General features: G+C 36.1%; 2 protein-coding genes across 3 annotated transcripts in view; one reads left to right on the forward strand and one right to left on the reverse strand.

Annotated features, from left to right (window-relative positions):
* BARD1 (BRCA1 associated RING domain 1) overlaps window positions 1–4,704 on the forward strand; it is a 39,255-nt gene extending 34,551 nt beyond the window's left edge. The window contains exons 9-11 of the mRNA XM_026673155.2: window positions 927–1,019; window positions 2,940–3,037; window positions 3,855–4,704. Of these exons, the coding sequence (XP_026528940.2) occupies window positions 927–1,019; window positions 2,940–3,037; window positions 3,855–4,187 (524 nt within the window). The 3' untranslated portion in view covers window positions 4,188–4,704. The remainder of the gene's footprint in view (window positions 1–926; window positions 1,020–2,939; window positions 3,038–3,854) is intronic.
* An 11,454-nt stretch (window positions 4,705–16,158) lies between these two features.
* Window positions 16,159–18,353, reverse strand: part of VWC2L (von Willebrand factor C domain containing 2 like) — a 115,024-nt gene continuing 112,829 nt past the window's right edge. For both annotated transcript variants that reach the window (XM_087949366.1, XM_087949365.1), the window contains one exon: window positions 16,159–16,614. In XM_087949366.1, coding sequence (XP_087805492.1) covers window positions 16,426–16,614 — 189 coding nt within the window. In that variant the 3' untranslated portion in view covers window positions 16,159–16,425. The remainder of the gene's footprint in view (window positions 16,615–18,353) is intronic.

Consider the following 18,353-nt stretch of genomic DNA (forward strand, 5'->3'; position numbering starts at 1 on the left):
ATTCTTGAAGCCAGAGAATTTCACAGAATGTATTCTGCCTTACTTGAGTGGCCATATCAAATGGAGCAATATATAAAGCAAGAAACAGAAGAAAATGCTAATGTGTTTTCAGCTCCAGAATTTCCCCCTCAGCATTTCCATAAACATTGCTTTTAATTTGATTTTAAATGCCTGATCTAAAGTGGAAGAATATATTTTAAATTTCCTGTGCTATTTGCTACTAACATATTTATTATTTTGGTTTCTTTTATTATCGTAAACTTGAGGGTTATATATTCCAGTATAGGAATCTACTATTATAGCATCCTTGACAGACCATTCAGCTTTTGTGTAAACAAGTCCAGAAAATGAGAATCCATCCTCTCCTGAGACAGTTCTTGTTATATTGAAAAGCCCTTAATGTTCAGAATTTTTGCCTAATGTCCAATTTATTTCTACTTCCCTGTAATTAACGCAAATATTTTGGAACTTTTTGACCACAGAATTTTATCTATCAGATTATGGAGTAGCTTATGATATAACTGTAACATATAGGTAAGAGGGATACCTAAAAATATACATAATTAATTTTCTCAATTCACAAGGTTTTCTGTTCCAGTAACTATCTCTCAGAGATTGAAAACTTTAAAATAATGGTGATAGAGTTCTATACTTTTCTGCTGATATTTGGCAGTTTTCCATTTCCCTATCTTCTTAAATCACTCCTCACCCATTCAAGGAGGCTCTGAGCCCATGGGGTGTAAGAAGCTTTTCAAACAATATAATGCTTCTCTTCCTTTTGTGGGAACTATTCTGCCTGTATTGTTGGCTAGTGGCTGTAAAACTGAATTATTCTCTGAATGTGAAGGATCAGATCAGTTGTGGTTTGTTTACACAGGGAAGAATTCACCCTGCAGTTTATACATTTTAACAAACTCTCATTTTAGTGACACATGTTGTTATTCCTGCAAATCCTGTGCGAACTACTATGAAGTGCATGCTGGCACTTTTATCTGGATGTTGGATCTTGACATTTATGTGTAAGTAATTCAATTTGGGGGGTATTTAAGAAAAACATGTTTGAGGTGATGGCACAAAGATAACAGGAATGTAGCATTGATGCCATTTTTCAACATGCTTCAACACTTCTCAGAAGCAATAATCCTAAAATTGTGCAAAATATTTTGAACATTTCCAAGCATACAACAGTTATTCCAAGTTCATGGCAGGATAAAGTGTATTCAACCATTTTGTTTTGAGAGCGGTATAAAACGTGTAGTTATTGTAACTGATTATCAAAAATGCTTACAAGATAGCAGTAAATAAGATTCATAATATGCTGATTTTCCCATGGTAGATTAACAGTATTATGAAAATTAAATGTGTGTGCAATTTGAAAGAGTAAATACCTATTCACAATTGGATAATACAAATTTATCTTAGAGAATTGTTATGACTCCACTCTGCTGCTGTTTAGAAAATCTATGAAGACCTGACTCTTCACCCAGGCTACTTGCAAAAACAAATTCCAGGAACATACTTCAAGAGTAGAAAATTGGCTCACATTGTTTGGTATTTTTGCCATATAATATGTAGTATTCCTTTATAGCATCTTCTGCCAACTGCATTCTGTACTTCTTTGTACAATAATATGTTCTTTTTAGATTTATGAAAAATATCCCTGATAACTAAAAGGCAAATTAATATTGTATTAATATTTAAATTTGTATTTAACAGAAAGATAAAAAGGATAAGTACAAAAAAATGGAAAGAGGGACACTTACCTAAGTCAGAATATGAGCAGTTAGCCTGAATCTGCTCAGAATGAACAAGGATTTGCAACAAAAGTTGAAGATAATTTTAAAGTTTCTTTCAACATATAAATAATAATTTAAAAAGTCAAGGAAACAGTCAAAGAAACAGTCAGTCCACTAAAGAGAGAAGATGGCAAGAAAGTAACAGGTAGTAGAGAAAAAGCAGAGCTGCTTAACACATTCTTTGCATTAGTCTTTATGCAGAAGAAACTATAGCCCAACCTGTCAAAAACATAACTGTAAAAGACAGACTAGAAATAAAAATTAAACAAAAAATGGTAAGAGAACATCTGTCTGACCTTGATGAATATAAATCACTGGACCTGATCGATTGCATCCCAGAGTTCTGAAGGAGCTGACAGATGTTATCTCAGAATCATTGTACCATATATTTCAAAAATCCTGAAGCACTAGGGAACTACCAGATAATTGGAAAAGAGCTGATGTGATTCCCATCTTCAAAAAAAAAAAAAAAAAAAAAAGGCGGGGGCACAGACCCAGGAAACTATAGACCAGTCATCCTAACATCAATATTTGGGAAGTTACTGGAAAAAATAATTAAAAAAAACACAGATCTGTGAACATCTAGAAACAAAGTTATAACTAGTAGCCAGCACAGATTTTTTTAAAAACAGATCATATCAAGCCAATTTTATTTCATTTTTTGACAAAGTGACTAAATTAGGAGACCAGCTAAATGCTGTGGACATAGTACACAGACTTCAGCAAGGCATTTGACAAAGTAAGACCACAACCTACTTCTTAGTAAACTAAAAAAATGTGGGATATGTCACCACCAGATGGATTTGTAACTGCCTGACAAAATGTATTCAACAAGTAGTCCTACATCTACAGGGAGGGAAGAAAGTAGTGGGGTACCACAAAGTTCTTAAAGTTTTAAAGAAAAGGCTGGACTAGAAGACCTCCAGGGTCCCTTCCAGCTCTCTGATTGATTGACTAATTTGATTACTTAACTCTCATATGGTATTGAGCCTTTCTCTTTGCCTGGCACATGTTCTAAGCAATCATCTGTCCATCTGTTCATGATATTTTTTCCTAATCCTTCAATTCCCCCTCCCCAAATCCACTTCTGGATTTGCAGAAAATAACATTTTCTTGTTTAAAACTTTCTTTTCCAACTTACAGGGGTAGAAGCCAGCTTGAGGAGTGGCACTTTTGAACAAGAAGAGAAATATGAAGTAGATGGTGGTCCTCGACAAGGCCGCCTGAACACAGAACAGCTTGTGAGGACTTTATCAGTGTTTGAGTCTTTTTTTTCCAGACTAGGGAAGAAGAAAATGTTTGAGAAATAGCTAAATTAAATTAGAAATATAATTTAAAACTATAAATTGATTTTTATTGTGAATAAATGTTCCTAAATATTGAGGGTTTAAGTTTTGGAAAAATGTTTAGAGTTATTACCTGAAGTAGAATAGATTCACCTTTGATAAATTTTAGTACATCAGTAATTTTGGTTAGCAAAACTGTTTGGTAGCCTCCTTCCCCTGTGTATGTTGTTATGCAAACATGAATATTGTAGTTAATATGTTCTACTGAACCTTAACTTTGTTTCTCCTCCCACATCTAGAAATATTTTGTAATCATTTCTTAATTAAGAATAAACACATGCACACAAGTTCAGATTATTTTTAATCAATATATGAAGTTATCTCTACCTGTTCCTACCAGTTTCTTCTGTTGTGATTTTTTTTTTCACAAGACCTTTTTGTTTCCTTTTTTCTCTCATTCCATTTCTTCTATCCACAGGGCTGTTCACTCCTTTTTTATTGCTGAGAATAGGGCATATGTCTGTTTTCCTTCTTTGAAACCATATCTCTTGTTTGTTGTTCTGTTCTGTCCCATTTTGTCAATTCTGGGCTCCTGTTTTTTCACCCATTTTTTTTCAGCAGCTTCGACTCCTTAATTTGTTGCTAGTTGAAAAAAATTGTATTATTAGTTGCACCTGTAACTCACAGATCAACAGATTATTAAATAAGAAATTATGGCTTTATCTCAGAATTGTCAGCTGCATAGATGAGAATAATCTATTCTTTATTTCAGCTGCCAAAACTTTTTGATGGCTGCTACTTCTATTTCCTGGGAATATTTAAAGAGCACAAGAAAGATGACCTCAAAGAACTGGTGAAATCTGGAGGGGGACAGATTCTCCAAAGGAAGCCTAAATCAGATAATGATGTGACTCAGACAATCAATACAGTAGCCTATCATGCTGAGATTACTTCTGACCAGAGTTTCTGTACACAATATATAATCTATGATGCCTCTTCTAACTACAAACCACAAAATGTTCGTCAAGGAAAGGTTTGGGAAGTGCCCTCCAGGTGGCTTATTGACTGTGTGATGTCATTTCAACTGTTGCCTGTTAAGAAATGATTTTCCTAGCATTATGATAACATAAAAGTTGAGATTTAAATTTTACATAAATTTTATTAAAAGATACTGAAATTATGTACTGAAACAAAAATAGATACACTTCTGTATAGGAAGGTTGTATAAAATTGAGTCACTCTTCAAATCTTAAAATGTATATTTTAAAAAATAATAATAACTGAAGATTCAGATTCCCAAAATTTATTGCATGTTGATATTAGGGGAGCTTTCCTTTTTTGTGTGTGTGTTCTACAAATTATATTATTATTGTATATACTGAAATTATAATAATTCTGCATTGAAATCTTACAAAATCTCAGAAAGCTTGGTTACTGGTTATTGTGATCATAATATGAGCCTCAGCATGCCCGAATTTTTTTTTTCATTCTTTATATGGTGAAATTGTCACAATTTGTTTAAAGAGATTACTTATATCTGTAATCATGATTATGTTCTGCTGAGAGATTTGTTTCCCTTTAATGTTTTCTATATCACAAATAAATCACGTTCTGAAGCATTAGCACGAAAGACCTTTATTTAAATATAAGCTTCATTTATGTGTGAGAAAGAGGGAAAGAAAGTACTCAATATAACAAAACCTCACAACCAGTAAAGAGCTTGCAATATAATCCATTTTCAGCAATCAGTAGAGTCCTTTCAATTATAGGCCAGGGTTGAATTGAATCAAATGGTTTTACAACTTGATAGGAGTCAGTTTTCTCACCAGGGAGGCAATTTGCAGCCATCCAGATATTAATGGAGACTAATGCAAGTTATAGTTCAACTTCACATTCTGTTACCTTTCCCTCTTTTAATCTTTAATTGAAGCGTTGACATTCTCTGGACATGTATGTCATCTTACAAGGCACAAGAATCAATATTTCTATAAAGAACCTGTAGCCTTACAGATATTGGATTTCTTCCAGCCCAAGGCAGTATGGACAATGCTTTGAAACAATAACATTCTATTTCATAAATTCTACACTGTATTTCCACTCTCTCATCTTCTGACTTAAATGAAAGAACTGTATTTTTTAATTGTTTAGGGAGATGAATAACAGTAAATGCTAGACACAGTTCTCTTGGACTAGTTACATGTTGCCTCTTTTATTCTAACTACTAACTCTTCACTTTTCTTCTGTCCAGCTGCCTTTTAGCAGAAGGAAAGCATCTCCTCTCCAGCACAATAATGCCACTTATGCTAAATTACCTGTTATAATACATTCATCAAAAATTGCAGGAAAAATGCAATGGCAAGAAGAGTAGAGAAATACTGTACCTCTGCCTCAGGCAGAAACAATGAAGGAAAGCTGACTCTGCTATGTATTTTTTTTTCTTTATTGGGGCTTTATAAAATTCACATCAGAGAATTTTAAAAGTGTACTTTTCCAATTACAGTGCCTTCAGAAAGTATTCAGACCCATTTCAGTTGTCAATTTTGTTATGTTGCAGCCTTTCTACAATTGTTGAAATTCATTTTTTTCTCATTAATCTACATTCAGTACCCTATAATGACAGAGTGAGAACAGAATTTTAGAGATGTCTGTAAATGTATTAAAAAGAAAAAACTGAAATAGCACATTGGCATAAGTATTCAGATCCTTTGCAAAAACACTTGATATTTAGTTCAGGTGCCTCCCAGTTCTTTTGATTGTTGCTGATATGTTTCTACACCTTGATTGGAGTCTACCTGTGGTAAATTAAATTGATTGGACATGATTTTGAAGCTGTGACTTCTGCAGAGAGGTACACACCTCTATAGAAGTCACAGCTGACAATACATACCATAGCAGAGCAAAAGCCATGAGGTCAAAGGAACTGCTTGCAGAGCTCAGAGACAGGATTATTGCAAGGCGCACATCTGGGGAAGGCTATAATAAAATTTCTGCTGTCCTGCAGAAAGAGAGGGTTTTGCTCAGATTAGGAACTATATTATACGGCAGTAGCCCTTACAGGGATCAAAGATTGGGTAATCTTGAAAAATAAAAGAATATTGACAATTGAAGAGCATGACTTACAATTAGGGTGGCATGCATTTTTATGGGATGGGAAAAACAAGGTGCATAGTTACTTCCAAAGACACCAAATAAGAAATGCATTGCTATTAATTTGGGAAAAGATTAAAATAAATCATCATGACAAAATTCCCATCTAGTTAACCATGGAAGCATCAATATACTCAAATGCACTTCTGGGTTGAGTCCTCGCTGACGGACTGTAGGTCGTGATCATCCGTGGCTACAGCCCGTGCTTTTTTGTCGGAGAGCCCCAATCATTGCGATTAGGGGCTGAAGCTGCCTTGGAGGGGCAGTGGAGAAAGGGGGAACCGCCAGCCAGATTGAGGGAGCTGCATCTCCCTCTCTGGGTTTGGCAATTTTTACCCCTGAAGACGACTGAAGCGGTGGTCTAAAATGGCCACCCCGAAGAGGAGGACTCAGCTGGACTAAGTTTGTGCAGGAGTGAAGAAAGAGGTGGATAGCATGTGAGCCGGGACTTGGGCAACAACCAAATAAAAGGTATCCCAGGATTAATGTAGCAATGAATTTCTAAAAAAGAAAACAAAGCAGCGGAATTACAAAGGGAAAAAAAGAAAAATAACTGACAGCTAAACAGGGCTTTGAACCAGGAAAGGAAGAAGTCGGAATAAGATACTTAACTAAATTGGATTAAAATATTTTGGCAATAAACAAGCATAAATTAAAGCTGGACATAAGAGTGTCAAAAAAAATGGGGGGGGGGAATATACAAACTGAAGATTTGATTGTTTTGGAATATTGAGGCTTGAAAAGCCCTGAATAATAAAGCAGGGAGGAAAAGGTGAAAATTTTTGCATAACGGAGAGTGCCATCTTGTGGACAAAAATTCAAATTTAAAAATAAAAGGGGAAAGATCCTAGTTTTTTATGAACTTGAGTTGATATAATGTTAAAGAAATATTGAAACAATAAAACAAGAACCCTAGAAAGTGAAAGTTGAACTAGAATAAAAGAAGTAAGAAAAGATTGACTGCAGGACTAATTGGTGATTTTGGTATAGACCCAGTGTTGGAATAATTGTGACTCTAGGAGGCCTGAAGAAGAAAGAAGGAAAATAAAAGTTTTTGTGGATTTTAATGATTATAAAATATAAGAGTGTGCAACGATATCTCTTCAGGAACTAAAAGTGGAACTTAAAAATATGAAAAACTTACTACAGGAAAAAGGTGAATCACTTGGCTTTGTTTTAAAAGCTATGGAAATCGTGATTGAAGAACATGAAGAAAGAACTTCAGAGAAGGAGGAGTTAGTTCAAGGAGAAGCCATCTTAAACAGACAATTAACACAACACAAAGAAGAGGGAAAAGAAGGGGGGTTTAAAAATTTGAGATTCAAGAAGGTAACTAAAAGGGAATACCTGTGAAATTAGGAAAGGTAGAAAGAAGCAGCAGAAATGGGGAAAGGAAGACAAAGAGGGAGAGGGACACACTGAAAGAAAAAATGGGAAAATGAAGGGGAAGAGAAGTAGTGAAACAGGAGCAGGAAATAAATATGGGAATTGTATCCGCATGGAGATGAGGGGTAATAATACATTTGCAATTACAAAATATTTAGAAAATAGAGAAATATAGATTATCACAGGAGGGATGGACACTGATATTCTTTACTAGGTGAATGTATATTTTTATTTTTATCTTTAAAAGAAATGTTAATGTTTATTAAATAAATTCAAATAATTGAAATGAACTATGAGGATGTTTAAAAATGAGATTAATATCAGTGACCAAGATTAGTTTAATGGAGTTAGTTTAATTAGTTTAATTTTTTTCTTATCTTGGTTTTGAAACTATAAATAAATTCTATGAAATTAAAGGGGAAAAATACATTGCGGAATCTGACTAAAAACATATATAATGTTATGTGGGGTTTTTTTAGGGAATGACTATTATAATTAGTTAAAAGTAAATGTTTATTGGGAATTAAGATGAGGGAATTAAGGTATATTTTAACCACTGAGGTGATACACTCAAATTAGTAAAAGGGGGGGGGACATGTTTTTCTCTCTCTTGTGTTAAAGCAGGTATTAATTTAGAACTTATGGAAAGAATATGCAATGAAATTGCAAATCTGACAGATAAAAGAACTATTTAAATGAGGTGGGAGTTCCGGTCTGCAGCGCTTTGGGGGAGGCAGGAATCCGCGACTGCGCGGTTTCTGCCTGCGCTCGCTGCCGGAGTGCCCTGTGCCACCTGGCTTCAGGGCTAGCCACCTCCGTAGAAGGTGGCGAAGATACGGGGGATCTGGCAGGGTCGAGATATATCGCACCTCTCTTCTCTTGCCGGCAAAGCCCCCTTTTCCGAAGGCAGCTGAGCGGCGGTCAGAAATGGCCGCCTCATAGAAGCGCTCAGCCGGAAAAAGAAAGTGCAGGAGGAGTTGAGAAGAAGTGAAAGTTTTTTTGCTGACCGGGACAAAGCAACAACGAAAGTACCCTGGAACCTGAAATTTGCGAAGGATACATCGTTTCCTGAGATTTATAAGCGGCGAATGGAAGTTAAAAGGGAAAGTTTTTTCTTTTTTTTTCACTCTCCTTCCTAATGAATAGAAATGCAAGAGAAATCGGAAAAACCCGCATTGGCACTAATAGGTAATTAAATGCTAAAAAGATAAGGATTTCTGAATATTTTAAAAAAAATTATTATTTTTTTCTGTAAGTGGGAAGGGAGAGGAAAAGAATTGGAGCAGGATTTGGAAATGAGGAGATTGCCTAGAATGTTAAAGAATTACTAAATATTAACAAGACTTCTAAAAGATACATTTTAACTGGAACTTTGCAACTAAACAGTAACCCCAGAAAGAGAAAGTGAAGAAAGAAGAAAGTGCTAAAAGAAACAGCTTATTTGGACTGTTTGGTGATTTTGGAACTTTTGGAAATTATCTTTGACTAAAAACACTTGGGTGGTTGTTTTGGAAAAACCTTTTCTTTCTACAATGGTATCACTTGTGGATGAATTGAAAATTGAATACAAAAAATACAAAGAAGAAGAACAAGAAGGGAAAGACTCTCTTGGCACTCTTTTTCAATTTTTAGAAATGGCGATTTGCACTTATGAGAAACTGACTGCGCAACAAGATGATGGGAACAAAGAAGAAGCCATCTTTGATGAACAAGTAACTTTATTTGGGGAAGAAAGGGAGAAAGAGGAAAAGAAAAAGGGGACTTTAAGACCTGAAAAAACAACCAAAAAAGAGAAAAATAAGGTGAAAAGTGGATATAATGTTAGAAAACAACAGAAAGGGGGAAAGAAGAAGAAAAGGGAGGTGGAGAGACAAGGGGGTAAAAAGGGCAGGGAGAAGAACAAGCAAGGGAGGAAGGAAGGGATGAGAAGCCTTAATGGTGGGGAGCAAGATGTAAAGAAACAAGATTCATTTAGAGATAATGGGTAAATTTAATTGAAAAAGGGATTCTGCAAAGGTACACAAGATTGTATTCTTATATTTGTACTTAGAAATAATGTTAGAAAATTGGAAACAACATGTGATCAAAAAATGGGATAAGATATTTAGTGTAACTTAGTGAAATTTTTGTGAATAAAAAGAAGGCAATGAAACAAATGAGAGAATTGAAGTAGGAGGAAATGGGAACATTTTAATGATACAATTATTTAAAATATGTGATGTGGGGGGGAATAACTATGGAAAGTATATGGAAAGTATAAAATGTTCCCATAAAAGTATGATATTCAATTGAAAAGTAACATGTAAAATGTTTAAGATATAAATGAATATTAATATTAATGATTAGATTTATATTGATATTGATAGTTGTTTTAGTTATATTATATACTTATATTTTTTTTTCTTTTCATAAAATATAATGTGTAATTTTAGAATGTACTAAACAGAATCCCAATGGAAGTCATGTATTATATTAAGTATTATAAATTTAGGGGAAAGAGTCAAAGGCGTCACATTCCAATCAGTGTAGAGGAGAAGTTTTGTTTAAAGAGAAAAGAGAAATAGCTGGAAAAACAGACAAAGAATAATAAGCATTATGATTTGAACTGAGATGAGATAAATAAAATAAAATTAAGAAAGTTAAAAGAGGCGAGAAGTTATATAGAAAATGGAAAATGGTAATAAGATATGGAATGGTATGTAAAATGAACATGAATTTGAATTTGTGTTTGTACGAAGAGATGTAACCCGGGATCAAGCAGCTTTCAGAAAAGATGTTTTATGTTTTTATGTTTTATGTTTTGCTTGTTTGCGTATTGTCTTTGAAAATTAATAAAATTTATTTAAAAAAAAACTATTTAAATGAGAAAAGAGTATTTTGGAAAAGGTAACAATAAAAGTATTTGTAATAATAAATTAGTCAGTTAATAAGGTTATATAGATTATTGAGAGGAAGGAGGGACATTGATAATTTTTATTAGGCAAGTGCATATTGTTATTCCTATTTTTAAAAGAAATAATGTTTAAGAAATATATTTGCAATAATTGAAATGAAATGAGAGGACGTTTAGATTGAGACCAATATCAGAGACCAGGATTAATTTGTTTTTTTTTTCTTCTGTAAAAGTTGGAATGAAAAAGGTAATAATCGAATTAAGTAAAAATTGGACCGATCCCACCTCCCAGCTTCAGCTCACCAGTTATCTTCAAAGCTTGACTTCTAAGGATGTTGCTGTGATCAGAGGATCTTGAAGGATGATTCTGAGACTCTCCTTAATCCCAGAGAGTCAAATAAACAAAAGGGAACCTGTTCCTTCTGTTGTTAAATTGGAAAAACGACAGCCCAGAGAGAGGAGATTCTCTGGATGTGTCTGCTGCTGGCCAAGTCTTCACCAGAAGGGAAAGCCAACCAATTTTCTTAGCTTTAATTTAGTTGGATAGCATAGTTGTGTATTGTTGACCCCACACCACATACTATTAGAACAGCCAAGTGTCAAGGTGGAAAAGCAGCTATATACATGGCCAGAGAAAAGAACATGTTCACAATATTTTACAACTGAGAGGGGTTGTTCATGGTATTGTTCCCCTGTAGCTCAACTGAATATAAGCAGGTACAGAAGTTTGGATCAACTTTGTAGTATTTGACTTCTTCCTAAAAACTGTCTTATGGTGATTAGCACCTTACCAAGCAACTACAATTAGTTTTGCTCTGCTAAAGCACTACACTCACATAGAAGTGAGGTGGTTGGTTCCCATTTTCAAATACCTTTGGAAGCAAGTTTATGAGATTTTGAAACACTTGTCTTTCTAGAAATTTAGCTGAATGGAAAACTGATTCAAAAGTCTCATTTCAACCAGGCCAAACTAGATGGAAGAGATGACTATGGGTAATATGTGATTTAATTTGTGGCTCATAGAGTAGGACCCTCAGTTCTGCAAAAGCAATGTGTGGAGGGACCCCAAATCATTCATTCTAGCTTAAAAAAAGACCAATTGGAATATATATATTCAAATAATAAAATATTTTGGATGGGGTCCTTCACTGACCTGAATGATGAATGATGGTACAGTTAGAATTTTGAGAGCATATCACAGCTACTTTCACAGAATGGCCATCACAGAGTCGGAGATCTAAGCCAATTTCAGAAACTTGCCTTCTGCCCCTTACTACGCCCTGCCACTCCAGATCATTATCATGTTTGTTTTTGTGAACAAATAAACAGGTCACATGTGCCAGACAAGTACTTAGTTGCAACCACCCACCATTTTTATTTACAAAAATCCAAGTATGTGTGTGTGTGGAAATAGAGGCATGTTTTGTGAATACTGTTCTAGAAATGTCTTGAAACATTTTAGCTTACCATTTTCTAAAATGAAAACTTAATAGACATAAAATCTTTGCAGAAATCCGGCATTGGTATCACTTTATATACTCCTACTTCAGAGTCCCACCTGCAGCAGTTTTTATACTCATAAACAGCCTGACATAAAGCATATTGTATGATTACACTAATAAAGCCTGGAAATAAATATTTGGTGATTGCTGTCCACATAAAAGAATACTTCAAGTATAATACACTGGGTTTTGAAGAAGATAAACAGTAATGGACCACCTACAGTATTTCCCCTGGAGTCCCGCACCATCCAATCAAATTATTTCTGACACTCTCAGAAAGCATACTGTGAATGCTACTAAACATAGCAAAATTATGGCAGGTGAATTTTCTGCCTGGCCAAAGAAATGTTCTCTCCACTGTTGACAGGTTGCCATTTAATTCTTCTTTCCAAGGTCATTTCATGTTCATCAGATCCGACTTTCCTACAATAAAGGTTGCTATATAACTTATGTTGATCTTGTAAACCCCATGTACTTTTTCTTAAGTGGGTATAACCTGTAACCTTGGTGGCAGGGGTGGGATTGCGGCTCTTCACAGTCTTTTGATGAAGGTCCAGGGATTACTATAGTTGTGCATACTAATATAATGCGTTGTGTTGCCACTATCTCCAAATGTTTTGGTTCTTTACTTAAGTGAGGGTTTTTCCCACAGAACATATTTGAAATTGAAAAGGGAAGCCTGCTGGTGTAGTGCAAAGGAGAACACAGGAGACATTTGCTGGATAGTATTTTATATTTAACAAAATATTTTTAATAATATATTTTTCAAATTTGTTTTCTAGAGTCTTTTTTTACAGTAGCGTGTTTTGTTTTCACTAGTTTTCAGGCACACTATTGTTTAGAGGTGTAAAAAATCTGACAGGTATTCTCTTTACGAAGAACACAGTTCCCCCTGTTTCCTTAGCAGTTGAAGTACTTAATCTGATCTCCAAGCAAGTAGGGTACAGCACAGCTTTATTTAAAACAGGTAGATCAAATTATATCAACATAATGATCTGGCCCTATGCTATGTCATGTATATGTATATACAAATTTCTGGAGCCTCATTATGCATAGGATTGACCTCTATGGAACAGGTACAATTTTCAGATGCACATGCTTGGGAAACTTCCTGAGCTCCAGAACTTGTAGTAAGCAATGTTTATTCAGTCCTTCTAGTATTCTAGCAAGCTCTTATCAGTGACCAGTGGTTTAGGAGGATAGGAATTTGTAGTCCAGAGTACCCAAAGGACTGTAGCTAGAAGAAGCAGTGCAAAATGACCATCAGCTTCTCCATCCATTCTAACAGGTTAACTGTTGAATTTTCCTTGTGCCTTTTCATTCAGGGTATGATCTGAAGGCTCATGCTCGAGTGTCTGTGCTGGAACTTAGCAGATAGTGTCTGGTCAGTAACTGAATGGGAGAACACTTGAGGTCACCTTCATTTCCATGCCAGAGAAGCATAATGAGGAAAAAATATATATAAACTATGTCAGAATAATCAGTATACTTGACCAACATTTGTAAATTGCAGCATACCTTTTTGATTAGTTGCAACTATGCTCTCTATGCTTGAGAGTCAGTCATGAGTAATTTTTTCTATCAAGCAAGACATTTATGTACAGACATATGACATAGCTATTATTCATAGCAGTTTGAACAACACACTCTATCCATTATTTGTAGTGTAAAAGAACTGGAAATGAAGAGTAATATTTGGGGGGTTGGACTAGATGACCTACAAGGTCCCTTCCAACTGTTAATCTGTTAATTCTTAGTGGCTCACTACACCTCCCAAACTGATCCCAAGAACATGGAAAAAAGAGAATAACCCTAACCCTTAAGAGCACAGCACAAGACTTTTAATAAAACCAACTTATTTTAATTAATGAACTCTAAATGTAGGGAAAATATTAGCATATTTGGCTTTCATATAGGACATAAAAGAAAGTGCAATTATCCATGTTTTCCAAATGTAATGAATGATCTCCTTAAAATTCAATACACAGAAAATAAACAAACAAACAAGTAAATAATGCAGCATAACTTCTCTAGACAAATCCATTGAGGTGGGATTAGAAAGGTAAAAGGCTTTCCCCATATTAAACAAAACTTGCAATATATAAAATGTGATAAAAAGGACAGAAGTCAATCTGACACAAGTCAATCTGAACTGACATGGTTTTTTTTGTTTACTTCATAAAGCATTTAATCAGTGTTATTTACACTAGCATTCAGAGCTGGTGCATTTACCACAGGATTTTTTTTTTAAATAAGACTGATAGTTTTTTAAATTGTTCAGATTGGTTTGCAAAGTAACAGAAGAAAAAAAGGGTTGTGCAGGGCTTCAGATTTGAAGGGGGGGAAAGTGCTTTGGTGCACACAAAGATGGTCTCATAAAACCTGTTGACAACTCTTTCGAGCAGCTACATCATTTCACAGGATCACCTTACTGTGAAAAAGGTAAGGAGATCCCAGAAGGTGATAGAAAGTTCTAGAATCTTCTTGGAGGAGAATAGAAGAATTTGGAAAAGAAATGCAGCTGATGAGCCATCCAAAGCCAAAAGCTGCCTTTTCCTCCAATAGGAGAAATGTCAAAACTGCATGACTTTCATTCCTCTGAGAGAGGGAGCTTGAGGACAAAAGCAGAGCTAATTTATCAATATTAGGAGGGCCAGACTAAAAGAAGGCCAAGGAAGCAAGGAAAGAATGGACTGAAGAGAAAGGCCAAAGATAGTGCTAATTATTAGGTTCCTTAATACAGTGATCCCCAACCTTTTTTACGCCGCGGCCCGGTACCGGCATCAGCTGGGCGCCGCCATCTTTTTTTGATGAAAAAGTGCTTCCGGTGACCTCACCGGAAGCACTTTTCATCAAAAAGATGGCGGCGCTAGTATCTCGGTGAGCTTTTCCGGGTAGAAATGGCTTTCTAGCCAGAAAAGCTCACTGGAAGCTGGCGCCGCCATCTTTTTGATGAAAACGTGCTTCCGGTGAGCTTTCTACCGGAAAAAGCTCACCGGAAGCACTTTTTCATCAAAAAAAGATGGCGGCGCCCAGCAAGCCAGCAGCCCGGTAGGACTTGTTCCGTGGATCGGTACTGGTCCGCGGACCGGTGGTTGGGGACCCCTGCCTTAGTAAATTCTGACTGATACAAATAGAACCCAAATCTTGGGAAATCTTGCAGAAACGGGGAATAACTCATTTTGCCTACCCAACAAAATGGTTGATGGTAGGTGCAAAATTTCCTTACATAATACATATTTCTGGGACCTTGGTGTTTCAGTCATCTTCCAGTTAACACAATGTTCTTCCATGGAACATATTTATACTAATGTCTAAAAAGACTGTGTAGGAAATGATTTCAATCTTATCCAAGAAACTGCAAAATTTAAAATAGATTTGGAACATGATGTTTCTTTCATAATATATTTTACCTAAGAAGAAATGGAGCAACGGACAAAAACTTCTCCCTCTTAATTTATCCCCAAATATAAGCACTTTTAAGCTCAAGCAAGGAGGACTTCTTCATTGGAGTTAGAAATGAACACTGAAAAGAAAAATGAAAAACACAAATTTAATTCAGGAAACTTGCACAGTTAATTTTCTTTGGACTCTTGAGCCAAAAAAACAAACAAACCCAGGATTACATTATATTTTGATTTCCAGACAACCTGGTCAAATGAATCTTTTGTGTGATTTCCCCCACCCCATCAGATTTTTAGGAATGTTATTCAGCATTAAATGTTTTAAAATATATTTGTGCTGATAGTTAACACTTGGATAGTCTTGAATTGCAACTCCGTGTCAGATGATTTCTTCCAGTAGAGATGTACATATTATCTCTTAAGAACCAGTTGATTTCTACATTCATGCTGAGATTATTCAAAGATGGCGAGAGAGCAAAGAGGGCAGTAATTGTCACTAAAATTAACCCGAATAGGCATATTTAGTCTGATGGATTAGGGAAAGGCAAATCTCTAGGAAGCTGCAGGTTTTTTTTTCCCTCCTTGCCTAGGACCAAAGAGGTGGGAAAAATGTTAATGCAACATTTTGACACTGGTATGTGTTGTTGAGTGATGATCTTAAGAGTTTGGTTTTCTTAGGTTGTATAATCTCTTTCATGAATATTGACTGCTTACACTGGTTGGCTTTAGCTTGCTTTTTTCCCAAAATTATAGCATACATTTTTCTTTTCAATTATCTCCACGTGGTGGAGAAAACATAAACAATCACCAGAAGAAGCTCTGTAAAACATTCCATTTCTAAGCTAACTTACCAACCTGTGTTGCTTGCTCTAATGTCAAGCTACATATATATTTTTTTCAGAGAGGAAAAGAGAGGAAGAGAACAAGCTCACAGTTAAAATTGTCTTATTTAACCCTAAAAGATTTTGCTGGTGAACCAACTGCAGCTGGCAGATTCAGCTTGGAAAACTGTCACAATGGGTGCGCAAATATCATTGCTGGGAGCTTTGCCCTATGCAGTCGGCTTGCCTTGACATTCACGTTTGGAGCACTGGGCAGGTTTCCACCAGTCCCCGTGATGGCAGTGACAGATGTTACACTCATCCACTTTGACTTCGATGCCAGCCGGAATGATGGTGGTTCCTGCAAAGCAGTTTGGACCTGCAAATGTATATACATAAGTAGATTAAATGATTAACCAGATTGGAGAACATGGTCTTGATTACATTGGGTATAGTCCATCCAAAATTAACATTTTTAATTCCACTGCAGCCATCACAAAGATTGAAACCCAGATTTAAAACAGCTTTACTTATAATGTTATTGTCCACGAACTTTGTGCTCTTTTACTGAGAATAGAAATACTCTCAGTAAATACTGTATTCATGATGTAACATACAGAGAAAAATAATAATTTCATTCCATGTACAAAGACCAATGTCTTAATAAAAATGGGAAAAACAGAAAAATCAACATATGATATTTTGAAAGCTGTTTCATATATATAGACGATTTAAACAGCAATCCTTTTTCATCCTCCATTTTGGTATTCTTAGTACCTAACAGACACTGACCTAAGTACTTTAATGCCCAGTGATGACTAACCTTTTCAGTACCTAGTGCCCAAAGCACGCGTGCGCCCTGCACATGTGCCCCGCCTCCACGGATGCATGCACAACCCCTCTCACCCAGCACATGCACGTATGACCCCTTGCATCCCCTGCACATGCCCGTGTGACCCCTGTGCATGCACCCTGCCCCTGTGTATGTGCGGCAGAGACCCAAAGACTAGCTGGCTGGTGGGAGGTGACGTGCACATGTGCAGCAGAGCTGATCTGGGGCAACGGCTCACGTGCCCAGAGTGAGGGCTCTACGTGCCACCTCTGACACGTATGCCATAGGTTTGCCATCACGGGCCTAGAGTATGATGGGCTTTGGTGAGCTTTTAATTATTTGAATATCTTTTTTCCCTGTCTACTTTTATGTTTGCAGATGAAAACACAAATATATTTATTGCATATAGGGAGAAGAAAAGATGGCATAAGAGGTAGCATTTGTTGTAAGGAGCAACCTCTGAAGCCTTTCTTGTTTCAATTTTTTAAGAAGCTCTTTTATTTTATCCCATTTTACTCTATACTTTCATCTGCTTTACCCTCCTCTTGGAGACTGGCAATTTTATTTGTTTTTACTGGAGACTGTATTTTTATCATTTCTGCCATGGGAAAAGAGGCAGTGGGATTAATTTCCAACTTACTCCTTATTGCTTGATAAAATCATTCGCTATAGAAAGTGCAAGTTAAAGAAATAAAAGTGATCTTATTGTTCCTCTTCCAGACAAGAGGAAGCAAACTGTAGCCAAAATCCTGTTGAATTACAAGGCCTTAGCTCAATGCTTTTAACCAGAGATAAGCTCCCCCTCTGAGCATTGGTACTATTCTGAGTTGCCAACCAGCAAAATCACCTCATTCAAATTGTCACCACCTCCCAATCAAAATTCTCTGGAGCTCATGCAACAAACAGCAAGGCTGTGGTGAAAGTGGACAAGTGTCAAACCAACGTGTTGTTTTTTGACACTGAAATAATTTTGGAGAATATCCCTTCAGTGCAGTGGTAGGATTCCAATTTGTTTACTACCGGTTCTGTGGACATGGCTTGGTGGGCATGGCAGGGGAAGGATACTGTAAAATCTCCAGTCAGAGGTGGAATTTGCCGGTTCTCCGAGCTACTCAAAATTTCTGCTACTGGTCAGAACCTGCTGAATACCACCTCTGCTTCAGTGGAATGACTGAAAACTCCTGGGCTTCAACCCAAAATTCCAATCCCTTTGAACCATCCCACTAACTTTAAGCACAAAGGTTCCAACCAACTACTGACTTGGAACATGGTTGGCTGGAAGAATA

Source organism: Notechis scutatus, chromosome 1 (genome assembly GCF_049901735.1).
Source record: "Notechis scutatus isolate UNSWTSFEM ecotype Mainland chromosome 1, rNotScu1.2, whole genome shotgun sequence".
NCBI classification, from domain to species: domain Eukaryota; kingdom Metazoa; phylum Chordata; class Lepidosauria; order Squamata; family Elapidae; genus Notechis; species Notechis scutatus.